Here is a 20,991-nt window from a genome sequence, read left to right as displayed (position 1 = left end):
TACTCCAAGGACTACAGATTTTATTATTTTTTTATCATTTTTTAACCTCTTTTTGAATATTGGCAATATATTTGCTATGTGCCAGTCCTGAGGAACATTCCTGTTGTTACAGAATCTTAAAATATTAGGAAATGTGTCTGTTTATCACTGTATTTAATTCCTGCAGATATCGATGGTGAATTTGTGTATTCAGCATTTTTTTACACTTCGTTATCATCCCCTCCACCCTCTTAGGGGGCCTAAATCTGTGATTGTCTGATCACTGGTATAGTAGACAGCAGTACATTTGTACTGCTGTATACTATACTGGTCAGTATTACAATGACAGTCTGTGGGACCAAGACTGAAGCTGGGCCTCAAAGGCTTCCCTACCAGGCAAAGCCAGAGACCTAGTGACCATCCTGTCCTCTGGCTGCCATGGTAACCATTGATGGAGTAACCATGCAACAGGGGAAAGTCACTCCCCATGTCAATCCTATAAGTACAGACCGTGCCATCAACAAGGACATAAAATCAAAACAAAATCATCCCAGAATGGCTCCTGGGAGAAATAAAAATTATACAAAAATTACCTTCAGGGCTGACGATACTGATACTCCTCTAACTGCTACTGAATCTCCTCAAAACCTCCTTAACGCTTTACAGGTCACAACCAGCAACCGGGTAGAGGCTCTAATGTGAAGAATCAGTGTCATAGCTAGGGATATAACAATAGCTGGAAGCCATCATATAACAAATTCTCAAAACTACAAATTACATATTGCCATATAGTGCGATACCTTTCTCCATATGCTTGTGGTTTTAATTCACCATTTTTGAAGAAATAAAAGTGATAGATTTTATTTTGGGGGAATCCCCAGCTAGAGGGAATTAGTCCCTGAGGGGCATCAGCCCTAAAGGGAATTTTTGTTTCAATAAGGATAACCCACCAAGACAGGTACGATCTTTGGTCTTGACTGTTTTGTCGGGAGTACGACAGCCAATCTTGTGGACTCTTGCTGCGTAAATGTACTGCTCCTGTGCACTGTAATGACAGGTTCCTGTTAATAAGATTTACCTGTATTGTAGCCAGGGCCGGCCTTAGGTGTTCAGGCGCCCTGTGCGAGCTAACCTTGTGGTACCCCCCCCCCCCTCCCCCCATTACCCCATATACACTGGGAGTTGTAGTTCATACACCAGTGTTTCCCTGGCATAAACACACATAACAAGGACTACAACTCCCAGCATGTGTCATTCAGGAGTCCCCCCCTCACACATAGAAATCATCCCCAGTATGATATTTATTCCCCTGCAGTCTATACATCCCCAGCCTGTGCAATATGTCTCCTTCACACCCAGAAATCATCCCAGCTTTCATGCTGTGATGTCCCCCCCTTATCCCCAGCCTGTGCAGTGCAGTATGTCCTCCTTCACACATACAAGTCATTAGGGAGGTGAGGAGCTAAGCACGCACGTCCTCTCTCCCCTCCCCCTGCTCTGTATTTTCCCCGTGCAAACTTGCAACCTCCCCGTGGTAAGTTAGGTCCTCTGGAGACAGAGCAGGGGGAGGGGGAGGTGAGGGAGCTGTGTGCATCCTCTCTCTCCCCCTGCTCTGTCTTCTTGTCTAATGCAGATCTGCATACTCCATCCTCCGGGAGGGGGAGATAAGGGTGTGTGGCTTAATTATCTCATCCAGACGTGCGACCTCGGGCTTAATTATCTCATGCAGATGTGCGACCTGCGACCTCCCGCTCTAGCTTCGGAAAACTTCGGGGAGCGGAGGGGAGGAGCCGTCTGACTTTTGCATGAGTTTGAAAATCTCACCTCACACCGGCCTGTTACACTGCAAGCTGTGTCGGCCACCCGGTGCGCCTGTTGATATGGCGCCCTGTGCGGCCACGCAGTTCGCACACCCCAAAGGCCGGCCCTGATTGTAGCTCAGCTGTTTTAAGTCTATGTTGCTGGTTTACAATATTAGACGCATGTAATAAACTACAATTGCACTTAGTTTTAGGATAGAGCAAGTCCTTTTCTATAATTTCATATACAGCATTAATATTGGCCTTTGCCATGTAGCATTTCTATCCAGATAATTAATATAGTTCATTTCCCAACATGTCATAGGAACTAAATGCTAAATTCTTATGTCTCCCTGATTTCTTAGAATTTACCATTTAAGACTTGGTAAGGCCAGGTCTATAAATATTGCAAATTCAGACCCTAACATTAAAACTTCTTTAACCTTATTGGCATGCACTCTCTAAATAAATAGTTGGCATTGTAGCTTGAAAAAACACATGCCAAATATTCAGTAGAGAGATAATATTCACTTGCACTATATGTCATTGTTTCTCTTTTGCATGATTCCTTTGCATTATGAATTATGTTTCATGTATTAATATTTTATCATTTACATAATGAATGAATTTTATCCATGGGTTTGATGACACCTACATTTTTGTTATACAGAGGGAATACAGTGTATGCTTGGACCCATGGTGAGCTACAACATGAGAAGTAGCACTCGAAAATTAGTAGAGGCTTAGGACAAAAAGTAAAGTACCGTAAATCAAACCCATCCTTAATGAAATCAGTTATGCATGAAAGTCCCGGAAAATGAGTGCTCAGTAAATTTCATTATCTGCTATATTACAGCTACTCGAGAATACAAAAAGCGGATATTTCTGTCCATTTTATAACTGGAATAATGTAATAACCAGGCTGCATATTGCCACACTAAAAATATTCAGTACAATATAGAAAGACTTTATTTTTCATTATAGCAAAAGGAGGAATTGTGGGGTAAACGGGTTAATCCATCCATTTGTGCAGTAAGAAGGTCAGTAATCCTACAAACACCACATGTTTACCGTATATACTTGAGTATAAGCCGAGTTTTTCAGCACGATTTTTCGTGCTGAAAACACCCCCCTCGGCTTATACTCGAGTGAACTCTCCCCCCTCAGTGGTCTTCAACCTGCGGACCTGCAGATGTTTCAAAACTACAACTCCCAGCAAGGGCCTGCTGGGAATTGTAGTTTTGAAACATCTGGAGGTCCGCAGGTTGAAGACCACTGCGGCCTTCATCATCATCCAGACCCCCCCCCCCCTTTAGTTTTGTACTCACCTCCCTTGGCGGGACGTTAGGGTGAGCTGGTCCGGGCCATCTGTGCTGCAGGACCGTCCGTTGGGGAGGGATGTCCATCTTCACCGGGGGGGCCACTTCTCCGCGCTTCGGGCCCGGCCCCGGAATAGTGACGTTGCCTTGACGACGACGCACAGGGACGTTCATGAGCAACGTCCCTGTGCGTCATCGTCAAGGCATCGTCTATTCCGGGCCCGAAGCGCGGAGAAGAGGCCCCCGGTGAAGATGGACAGCCCGGAACGACTATCCCTCCCCACCGGACGGTCCCTGCAGCACAGATGGCCTGGACCTCGTGAGTACAAAACTAAAGGGGGTGGGGGGTCTGGATGATGTCGAAGGCCGCAGTGGTCTTCAACCTGCAGACCTCCAGATGCTGGGAGTTGTAGTTTTGGAACATCTGGAGGTCTGCAGGTTGAAGACCACTGTTAAATCAGACATAGACAAGCGGTGATGATGAAGGGGGGGCTGATGACAGTCGGTGATGATGAAGGGGGGATGATGAAGGGGGGGATGATGACAGGGTAATGATGACAGGCGGTGATGAAGGGGGTTGTGTGGGATGATGGCAGGGTAATGATGACAGGCGGTGATGATGAAGGGGGGTGTGGGATGATGACAGGGGGATGATGACAGGCGGTGATGATGAAGGGGGGATGATGACAGGCGGTGATGATGAAGGGGTGTGTGGGATGATGACAGGGTAATGATGAAGGGGGGGTGTTGGATGATGACAGGGGGAAGATTACAGGGTAATGATGAAGAGGGGGATGATGACAGGCCGTGATGATGAAGGGGGGATGATGATGAGGGTGTTAATGGCGGGGGTCTGGATGATGACGGGGGGGGGTGATGTATTTTCACACCCTAGGGTTATAGTCGAGTCAATAACTTTTCCTGGGTTTTTGGGGTGAAATTAGGGGCCTCGGCTTATATTCGGGTCGGCTTATACTCGAGTATATACAGTAATTGTCCAAGGCTGAGGTATCTCTAAACATTTAAAGACATATACTTAATGTGAATAAACATGTAAAGTATGGTGCATTCAGAATTTATAATCATCTTACAGCTATCCATTTGAGATCAGCATGCAAAACCCTTTCATTTGCATTCTAACTGGTTGTCCCTCCAATGCTCCAGTATACAAAGCTTTATGGAAATGTTACTATCAGTGTTCTGGAGGATAAATCTTATATGCGTATATGTGTATGTAAAAATAATGAGCTAGTCTGGAGCTTCCTACCTCTACTCAGTCAGTACAGTACAACTGTGCCTTTTATTTCCTGCAGGGAATTCTAATGCTAATATTTTTTGAAACAATTTTGCAGCCATCCAGCTGCTGACCTGTATGAATAACGTCATAAGAGATGTCAATCAAATCCATTGAATGGAGGTTTCATTACATCTCATACACCACATTATCTTTATATTGAAGCTGAGCACAGTAATTCTATGAAATCTATTAATAGTGAATAAAAGTTCCCTGCAACATGGATGGATTATTAAGTATATTATAAGGGCTTGATAGCCTAGACATACGATTTCTGCAAACTCTACAATAATCAAATGTGTTATTATTTGACTCTCATGGCAGAAATGCGTCAAATTTTTAGAGAAGATAGTTAAAGGGGTACTCCGATGAAAAATGTTTTTTCATATCAACTGGCTCCAACAAGTTAAACAGATTTGTATATTACTTCTATTAAAAAATCTTAATCCTTCTAGTACTTATCAGCTGCTGTATACTACAGAGGAAGTTGAGTTGCTCTTTTCTGTCTGACCACAGTGCTCTTTGCTGACACCTCTGTCAAAGTCAGGAACTTTCCAGAGTAGGAGCAAATGCCCATAGCAAACCTATACTGTTCTGGACAGTTCCTGAGATGGACAGAGTTTTCAGCAGAGAGCACTGTAGTCAGACAGAAAAGAACGCTACAACTTCCTCTGAAGCATGCAGCAGCTAATTAGTACTAGAAGGATTAAGATTTTTTACTAGAAGTAATTTACAAATCTGTAAAACTTTCTGGCACCAGGTCATTAAAAAAAAATGTTGTCCACCCTCTATCCCTTTAACATCTTAACCCCTTAAGGACCAGGTGTTTTTCGTTTTTTGCACTTTCGTTTTTTCCTCCTTACCTTTAAAAGATCAAAACTCTTTCAATTTTGCACCTAAAAATCTGTATTATGGCGTATTTTTTGCATCACCAATTCTACTTTGTAATGACACGGAAAAAAAATCCTTGTGCGACAAAACTGAAAAAAAAATGACATTTTGTAACTTTTGTGGGCTTCCGTTTCATCGTAGTACATTTTAAGTTAAAAATAACACCTTTTCTTTATTCTCTAGGTCCATTCGGTTAAAATGATACCCTGCTTGTATAGGTTTGATTTTGTATTACTACTGAAAAAAAATCATGAATACATGCAGGAAAATGTATACGTTTAAAATTGTCATTTTCTGAGCCCTATAACTTTTTTTTTTTCCATGTTCAGGGGGTTATGAGGGCTCATTTTTTGCGCCGTGATCTGAAGTTTTTGTCGGTATCATTTTTGCATGGATCGGAATTTTTGATCACTTTTTATTCATCTTTTCATGAAAGAAAAAGTGACCAAAAAGATGCTATTTTGGACTTTGGAATTTTTTTTGCGCATACGCCATTGAACGTGCGGTTTAAAAAGCGGTATATTTTTATAATTCGGACATTTCCGCATGCGGCGATACCACATATGTTTATTTTTATTTTTAAAAATGATTCAAACTTTTATTAGGGGAAGGGATCATTGAAAGGCTTAATGATTTTTTTTACACTTTTCTTATGCCATAATATAGCCCCCAGGGGGGGCTATAACATTGCATGTACTGATCTTTACCACTGATTGATGCATCTCCATAGGAATGCATCAATCAGTGTTTTCGGCAATTGAATGCTCAAGCCTGGATCTCAGGCTTGAAGCATTCATTCGGCGATTGGACTGCAGGAAGGAAGGTAAGAGACCCTCCTCCTGAAGTACAGCTGTTCGGGATGCCGCGATTATACCGCGGCGATCCCGAACAGCTCCCTGAGCTAACCGGCACATTTTACTTTACTTTTAGCCGTGCGGCTCAGCTTTGAGCACGCGGCTAAAGGGGTAATAGGGCGAAGCACTGCGATCAGTGCCGCGCGCTATTAGCGGCGGGTCCCGGCTTCACTATGACGCCGGGCCCGCCGTGATATAGTGCGGGGTTACTGTGTAACCCCGCGTTATATCACAGGAGCAGGACTAGGGGCGTAAGTTTACGCCCTTGGTCCTTAACAGGTTAAGGACCAGGCCCATTTTGGCCTTAAGGACCAGACCAATTTTATTTTTGCATTTTCGTTTTTTCCTCCTCACCTTCTAAAAATCATAACTCTCTTATATTTCCATCCACAGACCCATATGAGGGCTTGTTTTATGCGTCACCAATTGTACTTTGTAATTAAATCACTTATTTTACCATAAAATGTAAGGCGCAACCAAACAAATATTATCCATGTGGGAAAATTGAAAAGAAAACCGCAATTTAGCAAATATTGGAAGGTTTGTTTGTACACTTTCTGGTAAAAATGACATGTTTTCTTTATTCTGTGGATCAATACAATTAAAATGGTACCCATGATTATATGCTTTTCTATAATTGTACTGCTTAAAAAAAATCTCAAACCATTTTAACAAAATTAGTATGTTTGAAATTGCCCTATTTTGACCACCTATAACTTTCTCATTTTTCCGTATATGAGGCGATATGAGGGCTAATTTTTTGTGCCATGATCTTTAGTTTTCAGTACCACTTTTGCTTAGGTTTTACTTTTTATTAATTTTTTATAACATTTTTTTGGAATAAAATGTGACAAAAAAGCTGCAATTTTGGACTTTTTAAAAAAATGTTTACGTTTACGCCAATCACCATACGGGATAATTAACAATATATGTTAATAGTTCAGACTTTTTTGCATGCGGCAATACCAAATATGTGTATTAATTTTTGTAATGCTTTTTTGGGGGTAAAATGGGAAAAACGGAAGTTTTACTTTTTCACTGGGGGAGGGGATTTTTCAAATGTTTTAACTTTTTTATTATACATTTTTTCAATTTTTTTTTACACTTTTTATGTCCCCATAGGGGACTATTCATAGCAATCAGTTGATTGCTAATACTGTTCAGTGCTATGTATAGGACATAGCACTGCTCAGTATTATCGGTGATCTTCTGGTCTGCTCAATCTCAGACCAGAGCAGAAGACCCCGGGAGATGGCCAGAGCAAGGTGAGGGGACCTCCGGCCGCCATGCTTGATGATCGGATTGCCGCGGCAGCGCTGCGGGCGATCCGATCATCCATTCAAAGAACCGCACTGCTGCAGACCGTGATCTGTATTGATCACGGCATCTGAGGGGTTAATGGCGGACATCTGTGTGATAGCATCTGGGACCTGCCGGGCATGACACGAGAACCGCTCCGGTGCTCGCGATCATGGCGGTGTGTAAATGTACGTCATGGTGTGCTAAGTACCATGTCACCATGACATACATTTACGTCCATTGTCGTTAAGGGGTTAAAGTACAAGTCCAAAGTTTCAAGTCTAGGTAATCTTCAGCTCCAGCCTGGGGAGACTCTGCGCAGTAAAGTTGTTGAGTAAGCCATACTGAGCTCAGCAAACTTCAGTGCATAAGTCCTGTTCATCAGAAGAGGGCTAGTGCACGAAACTGGACCACTCAGCATGGCCTACATCTCCTCACAGTGGAGCTGAAGACCATGCAGGCCTGATATTTTGGACTTGCAACAGAATGCTAAAATGGTCTCTCAATATGATTTTAAAGCTTGTCACCTACTACAGGAGGGTTGTTGTGTTAAGTCATTATATACCCCTTTTCAAAGATTCTTGGCCCAGTTTATCACCCTCTTACTTGCTAGGAATTTTGGTATTTTAGGATCATAACAGCAACAAGGATTGACACTTAGGCCCACATTTATCATTGTCTTTAGACAGTTTTTTGTGTCTAAAAAAGGGGCAAAAAAGGCACAAGCAGGGTTTTTTGCGCCTTTTTTTGCCCATTTTTGTTTACACATTTCAGCTGATTTTGAGTTGCAATCCACTGATTTTGAGTTGCAATCCACTGATTTTGGCAATAGACATGATATGGAAGGGATTTATCATTGCCCCTTTTTGTAAAAAGAAGCAAAAAAAGGCGCAAAGCCACTGAAAAGTCTCTAAAACTACACCAGCCCAGACATGGTGTAGCTTTTTTGTGTAGGTGTAGACAGAAATTTCAGAAAATGTGGACCTGCCCAAAATTTATCAAAGCTCTTTTACCTTTTAATAAATTTGGTGCTCCTACACATTATAAGCACACAGAAAAAAAGGTGTAAAAAAATGCTTCACTTGCACTGCAATGATAAATGTGGGCCTTTGTCTTTGTCAGCATATGTGTGAATGGAATATTCCATTGCAACATCTAAGAAGGGGATGCACCACAATGATAAATGGCTGTATACACTTGAGTATGTGTTTTACAATATTTCCTTTGCTTTGTTTTATGCGGATTATTCATCCCCAGTGACCTTTTCAGTCTTTTCAATTGACTCTTATTCTGACTTCAGGGCTGGGGAGTTTTAAAAACAGAGACAACTTTATGCATTTGGCTCTCTGCTGTCACTTTCTATCACATCAGCCTGAACTTTAACGCCATCATATTTAGAACTTTCGCTGCCATGAGAGCAGACAAGCTTTGATTTTATGTTTGTTTCTATTTTAAGTAAGTGGACATCGCCTTCATCTGTAAGAACATTTCCTGAGGTCATCTAAATTCCCTCCCTTCCCTCATTCGGTGTCGAAAGATGTAGAAAAGCTTGTCTACTTTCACTCCTTAGTCAGACATACCTATTAAGTCTGTTGATTTGTTTCAATGCCTTTAGCTCCTTAAGGACCAGACCATTTTATTTTTGCATTTTCGTTTTTTCCTCCTCGCCTTCTAAAAATCATAACTCTTTTATATTTCCATCCACAGACCCAAATGAGGGCTTGTTTTTGTGTCACCAATCTTACTTTGTAAGTTACATCACTTATTTTACCATAAAATGTACGGCGCAACCGTATGTGGGAAAATTTAAAAGAGAACCGCAATTTAGCAAATTTTGGAAGGTTTTGTTTTTGCGGTATACACTTTTTGGTAAAAATTACATGTTTTCTTTATCCTGTGGGTTAATATGATTAAAATGATACCCATGTTATATGCTTTTCTATAATTGTACCGCTTAAAAAAAATCTCAAACAATTTTAACAAAATTTGTATGTTTGAAATTGCTCTAATTTGACCACCTATAACTTTCTAATTTTTCCGTATATGGGGCAGTATGAGGGCTCATTGTTTGCACCATGATCTGTAGTTTTTATCACTACCACTTTTACTTAGGTTTTAATTATTTTTAATTTTTTGGGAAATAAAATGTAACAAAAATGGAGCAATTTTGGTATTTTTTAAAAATGTTTTAGTTCAGACTTTTATGCACGCTGTGATGCCAAATATGTTTTACGCTTTTTTGGGGTAAAATGGGAAAAACAGATAATTTACGTTTTTATTGGGGGAGGGAATTTTTCTAATTTTTGTATTTTTTTACACTTTAATAGTCCCCAGGGACTATTTATAGCAATAATTTGATTGCTAATACTGTTCAGTGCTATGCATAGGGCATAGCACTGATCAGTGTTATCAGTGATCTCCTGCTCTGGTCTGCTCGATCTCAGACCAGAGCAGAAGACCCCTGGAGACGGACGGAGGCAGGTGAGGGGACAGCACTGCGGGCAATCCGATCATCCATTTTAAAGTACCGCACTGCCGCAGATGTGGTGATCTGTTTTGATCACGGCATCTGAAGGGTTAATGGCAGACATCCACGCGATTGCGGATGTCCGTCATTAACGGCGGCTCCCTGACTGCTGATAGCAGCCAGGACCTGCCACACATGATGCGAGCAATGGTCTGGTGCTCGCAGTCATAGTGGAGCGTAAATGTATGTCATGGTGCATTAAGTAATACGGCATCATGACATATATTTACATTAATTGTCTTTAAGGGGTTAAATCTGTTTTGTGATTGGTCTTATACAGAAATGTCACTTCTGCTTTAGCCCATGAAAGTAAAGTGAAGGCCATTCTGTGTCATAAGCGGACTATTCTGTGACATCTATTAGAAAGTGTAAATCTGTGACGTAAGCTTAAATCATGTACAGATGAATCCATAAAATATTGTGTAAACTGCAGACTTTATATATCCTCACAGCAAAATATCCTTATATCCAGTGATCTCTCTAGGGGGTCACCAAACTACATTACAGCTTCTACTACAACCGTAGAGACACACGCTGTAGACAATGGTAGATGTTGATCCAACAGATGTATAAACAGTATGTAATATTGTACGTTGATGGTTGTGTCATGAATGGTTGTCTCTAGTGATTTCAGTAACTTCAGGATATGCTAATGTGATATCTTGTTGTACAGCAGAATTTAGATTCATTCTGTGGCCGACATTTATCATTTTCTTTAGACTGTTTTTTGTTTCTACAAGAGGAGCAAAAAGGCGCAAGAAGGGTTTATTTGCACCTTTTTTGCACCTTTTTGTTTACACATTTCTGCTGATTTTGAGTTGCAATCCACTGATTTTGGCAATACACATGATATAGAAGGGATTTATGAACTGCACCTTTTGTAAAAAGACGCAAAACAGGCGCAAAGCCACTGAAAAGTGTCTAAAACTACACCATCCCAGACCTGGCATAGCTTTTTAGTGTATGTGAAGAGAGAAATTTTAGAAAATGTGACCTGCACAAAATGTATGAAATGCTTGGTGAACATTTAATAAATTTGGTGATCCTACACATTATCAGCACACAAAAAAAGGTGTAAAAATATGCTTCACTTACACCTACAATGATAAATGTGGGCCTGTATGTTCTGTCAGTACCTAGATATACAGTATTTCCTATGGGATAAAATACAGGGTTGCAAGAGATCTTTAAATTTCAGCTTACACCACATCTATAAATTACTAAATGATAGATGTATAGATGCGCTCTATGTGTGAATACTGTAGGGCAGTAATATACTGACAGAATTCTTCCTATCTGCTCACCTTTTTGGCTTGTGCTTTAAGGGACAGCAACCACTGAAAGCCACTGAGTATCTCAGAACGTGTTGCTCACATGCTCAAGATAGCTGTATAGTAAGCCAGTATGCCAAGATGCCCTTATCAATAGAGGATCTCATTGGCACTGACCCAAAAAGTATCCAGTGATTTCCCACATGGGTAGAGTTTGTGGGTGGTGTTGTATGCTAATACCACACTTATGGAGATCGTAAAAAAGAGAATGGGTTGAATTTACTATTGTTTTCTGCACGTCGGACATGTCAACTGCATTGTGTGGGGTGAGTTTTTTGGGGGTATTTTCTATTTTAGTGCACATTGTTAGTAAATCCCTGTCCAGATGCAATATGCACAATAATTATTTTTTTGTGTAGCTACTGTATCCAGCTCCTGTCTGCCACTGGGATCGTCTTCTTGCTTCTTTTGGTCAACTTGCCACACTTCAGCTCAGTTAATCACCAGTTCAGTGATGTCCCACCTAGGCCAGTGATAGGCTATGTAGCAGTGTGATATATTGAGCCCCGGTCTCCTTCCTGGTCCTGCCGGGGTAGGACATCACTGCAGCTGAGCCACAGTCTGACGAGTCAACCACAAGAAGCAGATCTCTGCCGAGGCCAGGAGTTGGATACCAAAGGCACAAGGGGCGTGGTGAGAAGTAAGTCCAGTTTTTTTTTTTTTAAATGCGGCATTCTGGGCTAGTTGGAGAAAAAATGTTGCATCCCAGAATACTCCTTTAATAAATCAATTGGAAAAATACATATTTCTTTAGTCATGTCTTATTTTTAGGGACTAAACCTTTAGATAAGAACATGTAAAAAAAAATTGTCACCTAACAGTGTATATTAATAGTAAATGTTGTGCACCTGCTGTGCCCCAAACCTAAATTTTGGTGCTTAAGAGGACAAAGATATGGTACATGAGAAATAGTAAATTCCGTCAATGTGCACAACACCTTCTTCATCAGGTCTATACATAGTTGCATTACATCAAATTTATAATAATTAGGACATTAGTAGTGGCGCCATATAGATACTACCATTCATAAGGATGTGTTGGCATGCATCCGATCCATATAGATGTTTAGTTAAGCATATACCTGTACTTTTACCTTGTGCGTTCAGCAGTTCATAATGTAATAATTTTACTTAAAGAAAGGAGAAATCATGTCTACAGCATGTCGAATAAATATAATTCAAAATTAAATACAAAAACAGCATGGTAAAATAGGGTAGCCATCATTTTATCTCACCTCTCCAATCATTCCATTCCATACTCCCTCTATCTTCTTCCCATGTTTTCCATTGGTCACCAAGTAAAGATCATAAGTAAATCCAATGGTTTTGGAAAGGCGTTTAAGAATGTCAATGCAGAATCCTTTACAGCATTGCTTGACAAATATGATGGGGTCTGTGATGTGGCTGTAGGGACAAACAAGTAACATGTCATGGTCATATTAAATAGCAATAAACATTAAACAATAACTAATATCTTAAACTGCCAATCAACCTTCTTTCTTGGGGGAGATCTTGTCTTTTCTTAGATCGAATTTGAATGGTAGTCATTACTTTGCCAAATTGAAAACTTCACCAGGTTTACATACATGATACATAATTAATATGGAGAATCACAAAATGCTTAAAAGGAACCTGTTGGGACTTTCAAGTAACCTTAACCACAAGTCATTGGGTGGCCTCTGGTGGCTTTTCCCCACCAGCCTTGATTGAGCTCTCTCTGTTTGAGTACAGGGGAAGTTCTATAAATCAAGGCTGGAGGGGGATGATGAAGCCCCCAGAGACCGCCCTGGTGACTTATGGTCCAGGTTCTATGTCCATGTCATGACAGGTTTCCACCTATTCCCACCCCCACTTCAACCTGATCAGATTGTTCGGGTGCATGCAGAATCTGACATTACTTCTTAGTACTGATGCCATAAAACAATGCACAATACTATACAAAATTACATTATAGACTTGATCTTAATTATGGAAGTGCAATGAGATGTCTGGTGGATTTTTAGGGTCTAAAACAGACAAGCATATTCATGAGCTTTTCATGAAAGCCCATATGTTAGCTTTTTTCTTCCTGGATACACGCTATGAAATGTCATGTTAGTCAATAGAGTGAGGTGGAATTGCTTGAGAATTTTTTTTTATAATAATAACAAAGGTATTGTTGAGTGGGATCAATAAAGAGGACTGACTTGTATTCATGTGGCTGTGGAGTTGGTAAAGTATAGGTGACCTGATCAATGGTGGCAGAGCATGTGAGCTTTATTAAATCGCTAATAAACAGAGCTGAATTGTCTTCTGCAGTCTCAAAGTGAGTGACAGTAGCGGCAGTGTGCATGCTCAGACACCTCTGATCAGATACCTTTCACCTATCCTGTACCACCTACACTGCCATGTATATGCCAGGAATACAAGTGTCTGATCATCAGTGTCCAAGCATGCATTCTGCTGCTTCACTCTCTCACTTTTGGACAAAAAGATAACTGATGAGTGCTGTTCATCAGCGAGTACATAAAGTTGGAGTGCATATGCTCTACCACAGCTAAACTCACTTGGGGAGGGGGGGTCAGCAAAGGTCCCCCATTATTGAGATAAGTGGGAATCCCAGTAGTCTGACTCCCACTGATCAGACACTTAACACCTATCCTGTGGGGATAACCCTTTTAATATGGGAACTAAGACATATTTACTTTACTTTAGTGGAGTAGTAGAGTTGGATTAGAAGAGGGAAACCACTATATGCACTTTTTATGTTCAGTTTTAGAGAACATAATTCTACTTCCACTTTATCCAAACTTTTGATTGTGGATCTAAACACATGTATTTTGGCATCTATAACATCTACAGTATACACCATTTCTGACACTACTGATGACATGCACAATGCAATACCATATACACTCTTCTACTAGAAGTAGACTTTGCTGTGGAGAGGGCAAATTTGAAAAATAAATGTATTTTCTGGTTGTTTTAGTACAGTACTCCTTGCCTGATAACCAGCAATAAACATTACAAATGAACAGGATGAAGAAGAAGACTAGGAGCTTTAAGAAATAGACATGAGGAGAAAGAGAAAGTGGCACATTACATCTAGAAGAAGAAACAAGCCTCTTATCTGCCGGCAGAATGGATCTTTTTTCCTGTTATGACACCACAACTCTTCATTAAGCTGCTCGTCTTTTACCCACTTTGTCACTTTGATGCCTGGGAAAGGGATCTGTGACCTTTTCTCACTCTAGCTGCGATGTGAGTTAAATTGTCTGCGTCGTAAGATGAAGAATTGGGAGGGAGATTTGAAACATTTGTGACTGCTGGGTTAAAAAAATACTGTACGACTTAAAACAAAGATGAGGTCATGGCTCAATGGGCAAGATATGAAAAAAAAGATTTGATGACTTCTGGTTACGCCATTTCCTAAAATTATAGGGAAACTGAGCACAGATGCTGTAAAACATAAAGAACTCACATATTTTTAAGTCTGCAAAGAGAGCAATAATAAAGGAACTGTACTTCTTATTCAGGCTTATGTCATGTAATGTCACAATATAAAAGGGATCTGGCACATGGGGCCAACTTCACTCTGAGCCCAATGACTGGTGATGCAAGCCGCCACACCCCCTCCATTCACATTTATGGGAGAAGGCGTGATGGCTATGTACTAGCCATCACGCCCCCTCCCATAGACACTAATGGAGGAGGCGTGGCGTGACGTCATGAATCCGAAAGCTGGAAGCTTCCGTGTCCCGGCCGCCGCTGCTGCCAGCTGTGGGACCCCCGAGATCTAAAATCTTACCCCCTATCCTTTGGATAGTGGATAAGATGTTTCTAATGGAGTACCCCTTTAAGGGTTCATCTAACCATATTTTTTTTAAAGGCAACAGCCTGTAGTGCTATTCTGTATTGAAAAACAAATGATTGGATTATGTATTTAAGCACCATTTATGTCACAAATGTTGCCCCGATGTTAGCAGATTGCAAAATGAGTGTTGTCTGCTTGCAGTGCGTCCCAAGACATTATATCACTAGTCAGGTGTTGAAAGGGAGCCTGTCTGGGTGGAGCAACCGCTGGGTGGGAGGGTGATCTCTCTCCAAAGGACTGTAGGGAATTTTAGTTTTTCAATCACAGCATATAAGGTAGCTCAGCTATGCTGCAATGGGCAGGGTGGCTGATGTGTGGGAGGGAGAAAAGTGGCCTCACACCTACAAAAAAAGGAATATTGTGACTTGTAGTTGATGGAGGGAACTCCAACAGGAAATAGAAAAAGAAAAGAAAGCAGCAGCATTATGGTGGACTCACAACTCAAGCCATTTAGCCCCAAGATAAGCACAGATCCTTCCCAAGCATGTCCATTATTGTCTGGCAGGTTAGTACTAAAGTCACCTTGTGTTGGATAACCCCCCTAAGTCATTGAAAGCTGATCCATTGTTCTTCAGTACCCCTGCATTGGTTATAATATATTTTTTTTTTTATTAATGTACACTTCATGTATTCCACAGACATGTAGGGTTCATCAGAATTAAATATGTATGCTTTGTTGCAGGTCCCTGCTTTTATTATATGTATTGCTGGGCTTCGGCTAAAAGAAATCCCCAGTATTTACCACTGGCCATTACAGCTCCTTCCAGCACTCTACTGTTATTTTTATCTTCCTGTTTTTATGATAAGTTGTTAGTACAAGATCTCATCCATACAATGCTGCAACCAGGTAGACAGGTCCTGCTCTTAAAGGGGTATTCCGGGCAAAAACATCTTATCCCCTATCGAAAGGATTGGGGATAAGATGTCTGATCGCGAGGGGCCCGCCGCTGGGACCCCCCCATGATCTCCCTGCTGCAGCCACATTCTATGCATAGCTGCGTCTGCAGTTTCGGAAACCGCCAGGCTTCCGAGACGGGGACGTGACGTTACACCACGCCCCCTCCATTCATCCCTATGGGAGGCGGCGTAACGGTCGCAACGCCCCCTCCCATAGACATGAATGGAGGGGGCGTCGCATGATGTCACGTCCCCGTCTCGGAAGCCTTTCTGAAACTGCAGACGCAGCTACGCATAGAATGTGGCTGCTGCAGGGAGATCGCGGGGGGTCCCAGTGGCGGGCCCCCCGCGATCAGACATCTTATCCCCTATCCTTTCGATAGGGGATAAGATGTTTTTGCCCAGAATCCCACTTTAAGTCCTGTATTACAAGCAGGAAAAGGGGGTGCTGTATTTTCATCTTTTTATCCTAGGCAAGAAATATCTATTACAAATATTTAAACACTGAAATACCCCTAATAACAGATGAATATTCTAAACAGGAGCCTTCATTCTATGAACTTAAAATTCCATAAAAGTTTTAGTTTAAAAAAAAAATGGTCAGACTGGGTTTACAAAGCAACAAAATCAAGTGATTTTCAGCTGCGGCCATTCCTACAGTGCCCGAATGCTATCTAAACTCCATTTCCTGGCCTTGACTCAGGATGCAGGAAATGCTCATGCCCCAGCCAGCAGTGACCGTCTCCTTGTGTCAGGCCAAGGATCAGAAATGTGTGTACTCACCTTCTTCTGTTGCATGCACAATATGAAAAGTTACTGGCCCAAGGACTTATCTGACCCACATTTCCATTCTAAATACTTGTTAAAGAACTACAGCAGTGCCCATAATTAAGCCTTATCAGGGAGGGCAGGATTTCATATGTTCATTAAAAAGATAGAACTATAGCCAGAGACCAGGAAAGACACACAGTAATGTTAACCTTGCTGCCACCCTTAGTCTTGTGCAAGTGCCACGATGAATGCTGAGTTAATTGGTACGCTTCTGATTATCTGAATAAATTACTACTGAAGAAAAACATATTTAACCTTAGAGATTAGGAAATAGATAAGACATTTTGAGGTCACATGGTTTATCGGCCCTACATGTTTTAAACATTTGATACAGCAGAAAATGGACACAATCTTTTAAAATAATATGCAAATCTGCGTGGAGAAAAAAGGTTTAGTCTCCAGAAGCGACAAGTCTTCTTTACTGTAAGAACTGTGAATTTATAAAACAGTCTACCCAAAAACAGGTGAGGGCTTCAAAACAGGCTCAGATACATTCTTAAAACTAAAAAAAAATAATGCATATTCAGAAATATAGAATCACATCCCCTTCCCTTTATTCACAAATACCCCTTATACATTCCCCTCTGTGATTGAACTTGATGGACAAGTGTCTTTTTTAACTGTGATAACTATGTAACTATGTGACGTGACATGCAATGCTAAATGAAGGTTAGCCTTTTGGGGTGTCTTTATTAGAGATTTAGATTATGAGTAATACACAGTGACCCCTCGACCTACGATGGCCCCGACATACGATAATTTCAACATGCGATGGCCTCTCAGAGGCCATCGCATGTTGAAGGCAGCATCAATATACGATGCTTTTTTATGTCGGGGCCATCGCATAAACGGCTATCCGGCAGGGCTGACTGCTTCAGCTGCCACCGGATAGCCGTTTACGGTGCCCCATGAGCTCCGGTGATGTATCTTACCTGTCCTTGGGGCTCCGGCGCGTCCTCTTCGGGATCCCCTGCATCGTCGGCGCTCTCCATCGACGTCATCACGTCGCTGCGCACGCTGTCCCGTCATCCAATAGGAGCGGCATGCGTAACAACGTGATGGCGGCGACGGAGCGCGCGGATGCCGGGGAAGCAGAGGCCTTGCCAGAGCGTCGGGGACACCTCGGGGTCGCGGCGACAGCGATGGACGGCAACATCCAGGGCAGCGGTGACAAGCGGTGATGGTCCGGAGCGGCGGGGACAGGTGAGTACAACTTCCTCTAACAGTGGTCTTCAACCTGCGGACCTCCAGATGTTGCAAAACTACAACACCCAGCATGCCCGGACAGCCGTTGGCTGTCCGGGCATGCTGGGTGTTGTAGTTTTGCCATATCTGATGGTCCATAGGTTGTAGACCACTGTCCTATACTTTACATTGCACGGATCCCTCAACATACGATGGTGTCAACAAACGATGGTCCGTTTGGAACGGATTACCATCGTATGTTGAGGGACCACTGTACTGATTGTCTATAACCCAAATGACTTCTTTTTTAAGCAGGAGTGGTTAAAAAAATACATTAGAGCAATAGCAAGGGGTTGAAGTTGAGCTGTATAATGCAGGCACATTAAGAGGGGGTCTTGTGTGCATTGTAACTCCTCTGTAAGGTCAGCTATAAGGCATTTTATACTGTAGTCCCTTCAATTGTCTCCAATTAATGGAGAGTAATTCAGGTAATATCTTTCCCTAAATAATTTCCCATTGATAGGAAACTACTTGAAAACTGCAACATCTTCTCCTCTGACCACCCATCTAGCAATCTTTTAACTCTTCAATCCACCCTTAATTCTGCAGTCCGTCAATCTACCCATCCCCTCAGTCCTTTGCTGTCTCTTCATATTTCCAATCCCCTTCACTGGCTTCTCAGTGAATATAATTCAAATTACTTATCAAAACATACAAGGCTGTCCATATCCTGATACCTCTACTCTCCAAGATTTTTCCTGTGCCTCTCCATACTCTGGAACTCACTACCCTGACAAAGCAGAATCATACCCACCATCAAAGCCTTTAAAGGGGTACTCCGCTCGAAAACAATTTTTTTATTAACTGGTGCCAGACAAATTAAATAGATTTGTAAGTTACTTCTATTTAAAAATCTTAATCCTTCCTGTACTTATCAGCGTCTGTATGTTCCACAGGAAGTTCTTTTCCGTTTGAATTTATTTTCTGTCTGACCACAGTGCTCTCTGCTGTCACCTCTGTCCATGTCAGGATCTGTCCAGATCAGGAGCAAATCCCCACAGCAATCCTATCCAGCTCTGGACAGTTCCTGACACGGACAGAGGTGTCAGCAGAGAGCACTGAGGTCAGACAGAAAATAAATGAAAAAAGAAAAGAACTTCCTCTGGAACATACAGCAGCTGATAAGTACTGGAAGGATTGAGATTGTTATATAGAAGTGATTTACAAATCTGTTTAACTTTCTGGCACCAGTTGATTAAACAAAACAAAATAAAAAATGTTTCCACTGGAGTACCCCTTTAAATCCATGTCTACAGAAAATTCTACAAAAATTCTGCTGCCCCTACAGAGTCCCATATACAGCTGTTTTCTTTGCCTACTGCCTCCTTCTCCTTCTCTTGTATATTGTAAGCCCCCACAGGCAGGATCCTCTCTCCTTTTAGACCAGGCTGTTATTTATTTAGTTCATGTCTCTTGTATTTGTTGTCCAATTTTATTTAGCTAAATTCTTTGTATGTTTAGTGCTCAGGAATTAATGGGACGTTAAAATAAATTAAAATTTATTTAAATCACATTATGTCTTCTTCCCATTACTAAGCAATATTTGCTGCATAACCCCTTAAGGACTCAGGGTTTTTCCATTTTTGCCCTTTCGTTTTTTCCTCCTTACTTTTTAAAAATCATAACCCTTTCTATTTTCCACCTAAAAATCCATATTGTGGCTTATTTTTTGCGTCGCCAATTCTACTTTGCAGTGAAATTAGTCATTTTACCCAAAAATGCACGGCGAAACGGAAAAAAAAAATCATTGTGCGACAAAATCGAAAAAAAAAACGCCATTTTGTAATTTTTGGGGGCTTCCGTTTCTACGCAGTGCATATTTCGGTAAAAATTGCACCTTATCATTATTCTGTAGGTCCATACGGTTAAAATGATACCCTACTTATATAGGTTTAATTTTGTCGCACTTCTGGAAAAAATCATAACTACATGCAGGAAAATTTATACGTTTAAAAATGTAATCTTCTGACCCCTATAACTTTTTTATTTTTCCACATACAGGGCGGTATGAGGACTTATTTTTTGCGCCGTGATCTGAAGTTTTTATCGGTATGATTTTTGTTTTGATCGGACTTTTTGATCATTTTTTTTTTCATTTTTTTAATGGTATAAAAAGTGACCAAAATACGCTTTTTTGGACTTTGGAATTTTTTGCGCGTACGCCATTGACCGTGCGGTTTAATTAATGATATATTTAAATAGTTCAGACATTTACGCACGCGGCGATACCACATATGTTTATTTTTTTTTTTTACACTGTTTTATTTTTTTTATGGGAAAAGGGGGGTGATTCAAACTTTTATTAGGGAAGGGGTTAAATGACCTTTATTAACACTTTTTTTTTTATATTTTTATTGCAGTGTTATAGGTCCCATAGGGACCTATAACACTGCACACACTGATCTCCTATGCTGATCACTGGCGTGTATTAACACGCCTGCGATCAGCATTATCGGCGTTTGACTGCTACTGCCTGGATCTCAGGCACGGAGCAGTCATTCGTCGATCGGACACCGAGGAGGCAGGTAGGGGCCCTCCCGGTGTCCGATCAGCTGTTCGGGACGCCGCGATTTCACCGTGGAGGTCCCGAACAGCCCGACTGAGCAGCCGGGTCACTTTCAGTTTCACTTTAGAAGCGGCGGTTTTGACCGCTGCTTCTAAAGGGTTAATACCGCACATCGCCGCGATCGGCGATGTGTGCTATTAGCCGCGGGTCCCGGCCGTTGATGAGCGCCGGGACGGAAGCGATATGATGCAGGATCGCGGCGCGATCCCGCTTCATATCGCGGGAGCCGGCGCAGGACGTAAATATACGTCCTGCGTCGTTAAGGGGTTAAAGGGGTACTCTGGTGAAAAACTTTCTCTGTTTAAAT

General features: G+C 41.5%; 1 protein-coding gene across 5 annotated transcripts in view; it reads right to left on the bottom strand.

Moving 5' to 3' along the window:
- GRIN2D (glutamate ionotropic receptor NMDA type subunit 2D) overlaps positions 1-20,991 on the bottom strand; it is an 855,799-nt gene that overhangs the window by 288,620 nt on the left and 546,188 nt on the right. For all 5 annotated transcript variants that reach the window (XM_056544763.1, XM_056544766.1, XM_056544762.1 and 2 more), the window contains one exon: positions 12,528-12,696. In XM_056544763.1, coding sequence (XP_056400738.1) covers positions 12,528-12,696 — 169 coding nt within the window. The remainder of the gene's footprint in view (positions 1-12,527; positions 12,697-20,991) is intronic.

This window comes from Hyla sarda, chromosome 10, assembly GCF_029499605.1.
Source record: "Hyla sarda isolate aHylSar1 chromosome 10, aHylSar1.hap1, whole genome shotgun sequence".
NCBI lineage: Eukaryota > Metazoa > Chordata > Amphibia > Anura > Hylidae > Hyla > Hyla sarda.
Note: the sequence above shows the minus strand (reverse complement) of the source record. Positions and strands in the feature narration are given on the sequence as shown.